Below are 12,161 nucleotides of genomic sequence, written 5' to 3'. Positions count from 1 at the left end.
CGAGAATACAAGGATTTTGAAGTTGGAAAGAAAAGATAAAAATATATTTAACACACTCCCCCCAAAACATTCAGTCCTGTTATGAAATAAAAACAGGATTGAATTTTTAAACAAATACCAAAAGTATTTACATTACCAGAATTTTTTTTTTCTAATATTTGCCAAAATTATTTAAATTACCATCACCAATAATAAATAAAAAAGCCTACACAGACAAACTTTACTGTAAAATTTGTCTGGTCTTCAGAGCACTAATCTTTGCCGCTTTACGCTTTCCCAGAATGCGGTTGTTGGCCAGATTAGAATCATTTGAGTCATTATTAGGACTGTCTTTATCTTCATTTGAAGAAACATCAGGTCTGAAAAGAAATATTAGATTAGATGAATGTCTCTTTGTAAGTTCCCCAGTTCTGCCTTTCAGTAGGGTAACTCCAGTAACTTCCCCAAGCTCATTGAGAACTACATCATGGACTATTCCCATTGGGTATTGGTTTGGCTTACTATATGGTTCTTTAATTAGAACCACATCATTCTTTTGAAGAAGTGTATGTTTTACAGGTTTGAATCTGTCTTTTGCATTTACAGCTTGATTTGTCAAGTTACCCAAAAATTCTTCATGATAAATGTTAATCAAATGACTTCTGACTTTACGCAGTTTTGTGTAGTTTTCTTTAACTTTATCACAAGGAGAAACTAGATAGTCCTCATCCAATTCTATATCTGGATGGCTTTGCAGCTCAGGAATTAAGTTAACTGAAACAAGGTCATAACCCCTAATTAGACACTCTGGTGTTATGGGATCAGGAAGTGATTTGTTTATATCTGTATCCCTTAATGCTTCTTTAAAAGCTATTGGCCTTCTATTCAATAAATGGACAGTCTGACATATTAACCCTGGATAGGTACGGTCCTCGGACACCTCTTTAAGGGTATACTCGGACGCGAACGACCCCGACGCCAAAAAAAATTCTTGAAAAATCAGTTTTTGCAGTAACCTCCTTTTTTCTTTTGCCAAAAAAAACTTCAATGAATGCTTAAAACAACTGTAAAGATAAATACTACTCATCTGCAGAAAAACTATTTATTATAAATATTTTAAAAAATTAAGTAGAAAAAAAAAGACCTGACATAAAAATTCATAAAAAAAAAGTTTATACATATATACACAAATCCTTTTAGGAATTGATTCTTGAATGTTTAGGACACATCTTGATGTATTTTGGATGAAGTCAGACCCATGGAGGTGAAGATCTGAAATGAGAAATAAAGGGTAACTTTTTTTGGCCAAAAAAAATTGTCCAAATTTCATGAATTTTTTTGGGTACCCAAATGAAATAGGAAGTGGCTAATTTTTTTAGGGAATAAACATATGTTATCCTAAAATAGAAATATGTAAAAAAATCTTCATTATTTTGTAAATTACATTTATATCAGGGGCCATATCTAAAGGTAATTTTTTGAGTACTTGGAAATTTCGTAAAAAAATACATATATTTAATATATAATATGATATTTATGCAGGTAAAAATATACCAAAATATCACAAATTCTATAGGGAACAAGAATATATATAGATAGGGCAGCTTACGCTTCGGATATGTCCACAAAATGGCCGCCAACCACACTGACTCAGACTCCCTAATCTGCCACTTGAAATGTAGGAAGGGTATGTCAATTTCAAGGTGTTATTTACTAATCTAATTATTATTGGATATTCATAAAAATTGTATGGTGGGTTGCTGGATAATTGTCGATTATTTTACGACTATAAAATTAAAATTCTGACCCAAAAAATTTTTTTGGAAGGGAAATAAAATCGAAAAAAAAAATGTAAAACAATATTTTAGCTAAAAAAATTTGATGATATTCAATCAAAAAAAAAGTAAAAAAAATTTTCCGACAAATAAACATCTAGAGGAATCATTACTCTGTGATAGTTCCTTAGTACGTAGTAATTTTGAAAGAATTGGGAAAAAACGAAAAAATGGCAATCACCGGAAAATCGAACACATACCTATATATACGCCATATCTAGCTAAAAAAAAAGATAGGCATGGGTAGCCAGATCATCTAGAAACACTTTCCAACACTATAAAAATATAAGTTTTGCGATACTACTTGCCAATTCCTTACGGTAACATGACTAAGCAAAAAAATGCAAAACAAATAAAAAGGGGCACTCGTGGAAAAATGGCCATTCTAATATACGGCATTTCAGAAAAAAAAAATTTCAGCCACGTGCTAGGCAAACCATCAAGGCATATTTTCCGACAAATAAACATATAAATGAAATATTACTCTGTGATAGTTCCTTAGTACGTAGTAATTTTGAAAGAAATGGGAAAAAACGAAAAAATGGCAATCACAGGAAAATCGAACACATACTTATATATACGCCATATCTGGCTAAAAAAAAATAGGCATGGGTAGCCAGATCATCTAGAAACACTTTCCAACACTATAAAAATATAAGTTTTGCGACACTACTTGCCAATTCCTTACGGTAACATGACTAAGCAAAAAAATGCAAAACAAATAAAAAGGGGCACTCGCGGAAAAATGCCCAACATTCTAATATACGGCATCTCAGATAAAAAAAAAAAGACATGCACGTGTTAGCCCAACCATCAAGGCACACTTTCTAACACATAAACATGAAAAAAAAATCAATAATATACGGCAATTCCTTACTACGTAGTAAATTTTTACAAATATTGAAAAAAAAACAGAAATTGGCAACCGCAGTTAAATACCCAATATACCAATAACTACGTCGTATCTGACAAAAACAAAATCACGCATGGGTAGCCAGATCATCTAGACACACTTTCCAACATTAAAAAAGCAAAAGTTTTACGACACTATTTCGCAATATCTTACGGAAAAATGACTTGGCAAAAAAATTAAAAAAAATTAAAAAGGGACACTCGCGGTAAAATGCCCGACATTCTAATATACGACATCTCAGATAAAAAAAAAGACATGCACGTGTTAGCCCAACCATCAAGGCACACTTTCTAACACATAAACATGAAAAAAAAATGAATAATATACGGCAATTCCTTACTACGTAGTAATTTTTACAAATATTGAAAAAAAAACAGAAATTGGTAACCGCAGTTAAATACCCAATATACCAATAACTACGTCGTATCTGACAAAAACAAAGTCATGCATGGGTAGCCAGATCATCTAGACACACTTTCCAACACTAAACAAGCAAAAGTTTTACGACACTATTTGGCAATATCTTACGGAAAAATGACTTGGCAAAAAAATGAAAAAAAATGAAAAAGGGGCACTCGCGGTAAAATGGTCCTCGTGGTGATGAACGACATTTTAACTAAAAAAAAAAACATGCACATGGTAGCCAAACAATCCACCAAGACTTTCCACAACTGATAACCTATACAAGTTGCACCATTCTACGACAATTTCATAATACGTAATAACTTTGATAATTATGCAAACTACCTCAGAAGGGTAAACTCGGACGCGAACGACCCCGACGCGTCTCAGAAATCGGGGAAGGAGTACAGCTACAGCAATGCACATCTGGACACTACTAGAGCGTGTAGGGGAGACACCTCCTGCAGGTCGATCACCCACAAATTCAGTCACAGGGGTGAGTCACGTGAGAAAAACCTGTTTTTTTTTGACGCTCGGGGTCGCAAACGACCCACCGTACCTATCCAGGGTTAAAAACTCAAAATCCCTTATATCTAAAACATTATTTCTCATGGCTCCAAATAAGCATCTCTTAGTAAGTTTCACACAACTTTCAACCATTGAACCAAGAGCCGAGTTCCCTTTGAAAAACTGTTCAAACTGAAGGTTCTTCATACCATTCTCTTCTAGATAGAGTTTAACTTCTGGGTCTTTTAAATAATCTAGAATTACGTTGCCTCCTGCTACTAACTGAGATCCCTGATCGGAAATACACAAATTTGGTAGTCCAAACTCAAATGTATGAAGCTGGAAGGCTCTAAGATACTCTTTAACACTCAAGTCCATGCACACCTTCAGATTTATAGCTCTACTCCAAGTACATGTGAAACATATTATCCATGCTTTTACTTTTTTCCCACTGGAACGTACAAAGAAGGGTCCCATGTAATCTACAAAAATATAGCGGAAAGGAATCTCTGGGGGATTAATCCTAAAATCTCTATAACAGTGTTGATTGAGATTAACTGTCCTCTCATTAAACCTACGGCATATGACACATGTGCGGATTATCCTTTTAACTACTGAAAAAAATCTAGGTATCCAAAATATCTTACGTACTTCAGCCAGTAGCCTATAGCATCCAGCATGTAAAAAACGTTCATGATAATCTAATACAATATATTTAGTTAGTAAACTATCCTTAGAAATTAGCAATGGAAATCGCATCCTTCGGTCATCTTTAAGTTTCTGCATTTTGCTACGTACCCTTAACAGGCCTTCCTGATCCACATAAACATTGAGCTGTCCAACTAACTTGGGGATATCTTTGACCAACCGGTTTCTTGATTCAAAATATTCAAAAATTTCAGGGAAGTGCTTCTGCTGATCTCTTCTTATTACCATCTTTGTAGCCTCTGCAAAGAAGTTATGATTAATATCAAGACAGCTAATATGTCCAAACTTAACAGGATCCTTTAGTTTTAGTTTCATTTTCAAGTTATTAACAAAGATAAGTACTCTACGGAAAACAGAAACAACTTTATGGTAGCTAGAACATCTTGATAAAGCATCGGTATGCTCCTCAATCTTTGTAGTTATAGTACCATGGTAAGACTGGACAACACCAACAGGAGAATCTTGCTTTACCGGAAGGGCAGGTATTACAAAATCCAAGATAGATTCCCTGTTCAGCTGACCTTCTGTCTCATTAAGCAGAAATTTGGGACCTGAAAAGTAGTTAGTTTTTTTAAGCTGCTTGAAAGATAAGCTGCGAGTGATGCAATCGGCTGGATTTTCACAACCTGACACAAAAGAAAAATGAATCGTGTGTTTATTACACAGTTCATTTATTGTGTGTAACCTATTTTGAACAAATACTGAACACTTCTGCATTTTATCAAGCTTGGCAGAAAACCCATGTACCCAGGAAAGAGCAACGAAGCTATCCGAGTAGACCATCAACTCGCTTATTTTGATTGGCATCATACAAGAAATTCCGGATAACTCCTCATACAGACATGTAATTTCTTCTACGGCCAAAGTTATTCCTTGCAGTTCCAGAGATGGCATGCTTTTAGATTCCATTTGCTTGTTTACTAACCTATTTTTTGCAAAGACAAAACTGACCTTTCCTGTGGGAATATTTTGTATGTAAATTACTACACCAAACATCTGCTTACTACTGTCTGAAAATGCCAATAGCCGGTAAGTATCTTCTCTACTCCCAAAGACTCTTGGTATCTCTGCAACAGAAGCAGCATTTGCTTGTTTGGCAATATTCCGCCATTGCCTCCTAACATCGGCATCTAATTCCTTGTCCCAGCCCAGATCTTTGTTGCACTGTAACTGATGCAAAAATAGCCTTGAACGATTAAGAATAGGGCCATTAAAGTTAAAGAGATCATACTGGGAGGCAATAGACTGCAATACTTCCCGTTTTGTTCGAGCTTGTATGTTAAGACTAATAGGTTTAGTAGATAAACTGTCTTGCTTCCTATCCCATGACAACCCAAGTAATTTTACCTTTTCATTGGTTTCTGTACTAATCTCATTATCTATGTGGTCTTGCAATGCAAAATCATTACTGATGTACTGCTGCAGGTAAAACTTGTAAGGCTCAAAAATGCTTTCTAGTTGTTGGTATGCCCAGAGAAGTTCTTCAGAACTATCATAGGCAACTGCACAGTTATCCATGTAACATAGTTGATATATCATCTTCTTTAATTGTAAAAGTTTACTATCATCACCGTCTACATCTAAAATTAAAATCTTATATAGAACAAGTAACAGTAATGCAGGGCTGCATCTTAAGCCAAAACTTAATCTTAAATTTCTGTATCCCACAACGGTAAAGTCTAACTTCTCTACATTTCTAAACCATAGGCATAATAGCCTATTGCTATCTGTGTCATTCAAGGCAAGATTATTGAACGCTTTACACAAATCAAAACATAATAACTTCTGTCCAAATCTCAAATGTAATATAGCAGAGGAAAGTTTCTGGTTTAGATTTGGTCCTGAATATATAGCCTGATTGTGACTAATGGAAGGTTTACTAGAATCTTGCTGACAAAGATTAGACAAATACACTATCCTGCACTTTGTGGTTTCGCGATCCATTTTAAAGATGCCCATGTGAGGCAAAAAGCTATGGTTAGGGTGCTCTCTGATAAATTCGGGAAGGTTATTAATGCGCTCTATGATCCCCATACTTTCCTGTTCTTTAAAAACTTTATCCATTATCAATAGCTTATCCCTGTTATTTTGCAATTTTTTCAAGTTAGACTTTAAAATTGAAACTGCCAATCCCTGATTGGAACCTAATAAATGGGACACCTGAGGATTCCAAAATAAAGGAACAACAATTCTACCTTCTTTATTTCTCTTCATATTTTCAAGGGAAAACTTAACCAACTTCTTATTTATTTCAGAACTCCCAGAATCAGAATCATTAGGTTCAGACTTTACAAATCTATGACAACTTTCTTCTAAAATTTGGTTAGCTGCCTTGATAAGCTGAGATTCAATTATATCCCCCTTATCATCAAATACATTAATGTTAACGGGATCCACAGTATCTTTAAAAGCACAATCCGAAACAAGGCAAGTATTACCATTCCCGAAAATGCTACCAACTAAGTTGTGATCTGAAAGTTGAACCAATCCTTGAAAGCAACTTCCAACATAAGGTAAAAATGTTAAATCCTTCAATATTTGTTCCATATTACCATGTAACAATACTCCAGCAGGAGTTTCAGAATATAGAGATTCTAAGTTTGATCCAAACAAGTGTTCCTGCTGAGGAAGACAGTATGCTGAGCGAGTGCCAAGAATTAACTGAATACTCTGGATACCACAAGAATCATTTGACAAGCTTTCGTCTGCCAAAAAATAACCCCTTTCTTTGAAACCACTTACTACCTTACCTAATTTAGGAAGTTTTAACTTTACATTAATAGAAGGTATACACAGTGCTTCAATTTTTCTAAGCCTATCCCCTATCTGTAAACTTACTTCAATCAGCTTAGTAGTATAATTCTGAGTAGTGTTAATACCATTTACTGTTAGAGAAATATTTTCCCTTAATGTGGGTAAATTATAACTGTCCGCAATATCGGTCAAAATGAAGTTACACTGACAGCCACTGTCTTTTAAACATCTTAACTTTAAACCATTATCCAAGGTTGCAGTAAAAGTGGGAAGAACAGTCTGCATGTCAGAATCACTCTGGAAAGCTTCCACAATGTTAACCATTGAGCCAGATATCTCCTTATTTTCCTTAGGCTTGGATTTTGCTTTATCTTTACCCTTATCTGTACAAGATTGGCTATCTGGTTTATTTTCATCTTTATTTGTGACTTGATTGCCATCAACAGACCGAATACACAGGAAACTGAAATGCCACTCTGAGCAATACTTACATTTATTATTGAACCTATACCTACAAAATTTACTCAGATGATTTAGGTTAGAACATTTTAGGCATCCTTTCAATTTTCTTATTTTATCTATCTTGGCTTCTGCAGAGTCAAATTTGGCACACTTGTGGATAGGGTGATCAGCTGGTTTACCATCTACTTTAGTGCATATACTACAAGGCTTAAAGGTCTTATTTATTTCATACTTTACATCTACAGCTAAGCTGGTAGCTCCATGGTCACTAGCATTTGATGCTTTGGGGAAAAATTGTTTAGGGACTTCTTTAGTTTTCTTAGACTGGCTACAATAACGCTCACTAGCTTCAAAAAACTTGTCTACAATTTCATTTAACGTTGGCTTGGAGCTGTTAGTAATTTGAATCAAATGATTCTTAAATGCATCATTCAATCCTTCCCATATAAAAAACTGAAGTATACAGTCCACAGTAATTTTCAATTTGCGTATTCTTTCCATAATTAACCTAACCTTAGAGATAAATTCATATGGATCAGTGTTGTTAGAAAGTTTCAAATGGGATAACTGCCTCAAAACATTAAATTTCTGTGTATCATCTGAAGCTAGAGCTTTTAATAGTAATTGCTTTGCATGTGAATATCCCTGCTTATCTGCTTCCAAGGACTCTACTAAAACTAAGGCCCTGCCTGAGATCTGCTGCTTTAATAACAAAAGTTTATCGTATTCAGGGTATTCAAATTTACTTAAAGTGTCTTCAAATTCTTCAAAAAATCTAGCAAGGTCCTCGTCATCAGAACTAGTGTATTTAGGCAGGGGAGCTATGGGAGACTTAAGCAAACTTCTTGCGGAACTAAGAGAGTCATTCGAATGGGAAACTGATGAAGAGGGCACACTAGGGTTCCTAATAGCCACTAAGCAAGATAAAAGTTTGTCATTATAGACCTGACAGGAGTCCAATTCCTCCTCAGACCTACGTTCTTCCTCTTCGTCGTCGCATTCCTCATACTTAAGCTCTAATATCTGCTTATTTAAGTCTTTCAATTCTGGAAGCCATTGTTCAAATTGCAAGAGTAATTTCTCCCTTGCTGCACTAGTTAATGTAGGAAAACTATCCTTACGGTTAAAATGTTCTGTCACACACTTCCTTATATACTTCCTTTGATTCACTAATCTCTTAAGTTCAGACATTGTGAATATATACAACTACCTGACCTATCACAAATATAATAAATATTCAAAGGCTAAAGTATGCGTAACAAAACAAAGCTGAAAAGTAAAATTCCCTTAATCACCTTACATAATATACGTTAACACCAAGAAATACCGATGGCATCAATACTAGGTCAACGACGATAAATAAAGATTACCAAGGAAGCAAAGTTTCGAATATAAAAAATATGCAATGAAGGCAATTCCCGAGCAAAGAACTTATTTCAGAAATATGTTAAAAAGATTAAATTCACTTCAACCTTTACACTAAAGTATTAAAATGCAAAATAATAACAACGTTCCACCAACAGTGCAAATGGAGAGACATCGGGCAAGCATCAAAGCAAAGTCATAATATCCTGTCACGGTCGCCATATTCGGAAAAAACTTATATGAAGGTTGTAAAAAATGGTAAGAAAACAAAAATCAAAGTGAACATTGAATTTATTATTGAACATACAATAAATTTAAAGCATAATATTATGCAGAATATAAATTAATATTAATGACACTTGATGCTGCCCCGATATCTAGGTAACTCTGGCACTAGTTACCTAACCTCCACACTCCGAATCGCTTATAACCAGTGAAAAGCTTATAAGATTCGTCGAGCAATACCATTACCATGATGCCACTGTGCATAGCCTATAAAAGATATGATACGTCTATCAAAATTGTACATGAAATTATTGCCTATGCAAGCGACTTAAGGTTCAGAGTAAGATTCAATAAAAAGATCTCAAAAGATATGATAAATGGCAAAGCAAAATATTAACAAGAGTAAATTTTTTCTGGTTACAAGTTTTATTTTTTACGGGATTAATGACTCAGCGCTAAAATTATTCATTCAAATAACTTTAAATCTCGTAAAGTGTGCCAACATTTACCGAGACCTACCTCAAAGTTATCAAGCGCCTGCTTGCTCGATATAAATCCACGGAGTTGAATCCCTCTGAAGTAATCCAGCAGTATGTGGTGGATGCCAAAGACTATGGTAGGGAAATAGAATCCCCGTCTTGGCCTCTCTTCCATGCTGCTACACAATACATTATATGGTTCCTCTGAAAACTCACTCCCTTGGAGAATCATGCCCTCGTCTCTCCATTGCACTTTGGTGAAACTGGTGGTACTTAGCACTTCATTATTTCACAGCAATAAAAGTCCTTCAAGTGAAAAGAGTTCATTAGTAATGATCACACATTAGTTGGCAAGTTTCTAACGAAGGTCGAGTTAATCCATATTCACTTAAGTCAAGAGAACTGCTTCCTTGGAGGGTTAGGCAGATACTGCTTGGTAAAAATTCTTACCACTACTCGTTAACTTCGTTAACTAATTCAAGAAGGGCTAAATACCATGAAATGGTCTCAAATGCCAGCACACAAAGTATTTACAGCTATTAAATATAATAAGTTATTTAAAGTTACATTTGAGATCTTTTTATTTTCCAAGAGAGTTGAAAACCAAGGATTATGAAAAAAATCAAAGTACTTTTTTCGTACTAAAAATAAAAAAGATAAAGAAAACGAGAATACAAGGATTCTGAAGTTGGAAAGAAAAGATATAAACAATATATTTAACAAGATAAAGAAAACGAGAATACAAGGATTCTGAAGTTGGAAAGAAAAGATATAAACAATATATTCAACAAGATAAAGAAAACGAGAATACAAGGATTCTAAAGTTGGAAAGAAAAGATAAAAAAAATATATTCAACAAGATAAAGAAAACGAGAATACAAGGATTTTGAAGTTGGAAAGAAAAGATAAAAATATATTTAACACAGAACCATCAAGGGAATCCTCTTCTTATGAAAATAAATCCTCAAAGTTCATCGCTCCTTCGGTTTTTCTTTCTACTTCTGCAGCCACTTTCTTCATCATTCCCCTAGTTGTCACAAAACTAGGAAACTGATGTGGGTAGTCTTTCTCGAGATCATCCGTAGGGCTCTACTTCAGTGGTTTTTCCTTTACAATGTGACACGGCACAAACGGTGCTCCACCATACTCATTACCCAGTAGGACTTCTACTTCTTTGACAGCCAATGAATCCTTCACCTCAAATTCAAATTGACCTGTCACCAGCTAGCATAAAAGTTTCAAACGGCAAATAACGGTAACCTTCTCACCTCCTATTCCCTTCAAAATGACCGAATCTCCTGTGAGAGACTGTTTCACCAACCAGTGTACACCTCGTCTCACTACACTATGGTTACAACCTGTGCTGTGTAATATCTTAACCCGGGTATGCTCACTCTCATATATTGCAGCTAACATACCTTCATAGATATAAAGTTTAAGGGCATCCACACTGTTTGCAGTAGTCTTGTGGATCATGTAAACGTTCGCTGGTCATTTTCTTTGTAGTCCTTTCCCGTTTGCTTCTTCATCTTTACATTCTGTGAAGTTGAATTATTATAAACAACTTGGGGGACTGCATTCGGTTGGTACGACCAATAATTCTTACTGATGTGGCCTCCTTTGCCATACTTATAACAGAAAATATTAACCTTCTGCACGTCTTTCATGTTACCTGAAGGAGGATGATTCGACGACTGTTGCTGGGATACTATTGCAGTTTGCTTTAGAACAGTATCCGTTGTACTTCCGCTGTAACTATTGAACTTGTTCACATAGTTATTACTGAACTGGTTTCCATGGTTTGGCGAATATAAATACCCAGTCAGCAGTGGGGTATCTATAAGTTTGTCAGTGGGTGGGCACCAAAGGGGCAGAGCTAGATATGGGAGGGCACTAGGCTATTGGAGTGAGCCCATATATGCCGAAGAATTTTGAAACCATATGAGAAAGGTATTAGGGCATATTCTTAGATCAGTGGTGGATAATGAGTCATTATACAGATATCTGTGATTCTGTTACATTCGGGTACATTATTATCATATGTAATTACAAAATTGGTAGAATTGCATATATAAAACTGGAAACATAAAGTGAGCTATGCAAAACGCATTAATTCATGAGCGTATAGAAATTGTAAAATATAACCATGGAAATACAAGAACAAAATAACTTTCATAAATCTATTATGTGATAGGTACTCTTGATCAAAAATTAAATGGATGAATAAAATTACACACACACACTCACACACACATGCACACACACACACAAATACACACACACACACACGCACACACACACACACACACACATATATATATATATATATATATATATATATATATATATATATATATATATATATATATATATATATATATATATATATATATATATATATATAATTTATACATTGAAAGTAACAAAATATAGAAAAATTGCTTGCTATACATTATATGTGATGAAGCATCAGAGTACTGCCACATGACTCACTTTTACAATTTTCTCCTATTACTGTGATTTTCTGTAAAC

General features: G+C 34.8%; 2 protein-coding genes across 3 annotated transcripts; both read right to left on the bottom strand.

The window, feature by feature from the left end:
• Positions 1 to 69: 69 nt before the first annotated feature.
• Positions 70 to 10,311, bottom strand: LOC137651956 (uncharacterized). Of its 2 annotated transcripts, XM_068385164.1 has the most exons (3): positions 9,670 to 10,311; positions 3,684 to 4,583; positions 70 to 894 (listed from the first exon to the last, which is right to left on the bottom strand). In XM_068385164.1, exons 2-3 carry the CDS (start codon positions 4,570 to 4,572, stop codon positions 221 to 223), a joined length of 1,563 nt encoding a protein of 520 aa, XP_068241265.1. In that variant the 5' UTR covers positions 4,573 to 4,583; positions 9,670 to 10,311; the 3' UTR covers positions 70 to 220. The 2 variants fall into 2 exon arrangements, 1 of the variants encoding a protein (XP_068241265.1); XR_011046143.1 differs by lacking the exons at positions 70 to 894; positions 3,684 to 4,583 and adding an exon at positions 9,205 to 9,417.
• On the bottom strand, positions 4,857 to 8,809 carry LOC137651630 (uncharacterized). The gene is made up of 2 exons (XM_068384850.1): positions 5,092 to 8,809; positions 4,857 to 4,970 (listed from the first exon to the last, which is right to left on the bottom strand). Exons 1-2 carry the CDS (start codon positions 8,749 to 8,751, stop codon positions 4,857 to 4,859), a joined length of 3,774 nt encoding a protein of 1,257 aa, XP_068240951.1. The 5' UTR covers positions 8,752 to 8,809.
• Positions 10,312 to 12,161: the final 1,850 nt, after the last annotated feature.

This window comes from Palaemon carinicauda, chromosome 13, assembly GCF_036898095.1.
Source record: "Palaemon carinicauda isolate YSFRI2023 chromosome 13, ASM3689809v2, whole genome shotgun sequence".
Taxonomy (NCBI): Eukaryota; Metazoa; Arthropoda; class Malacostraca; order Decapoda; family Palaemonidae; genus Palaemon; species Palaemon carinicauda.
The sequence above is the reverse complement of the archived record's forward strand: the minus strand, read 5'-3'. Positions and strand labels throughout refer to the sequence as shown.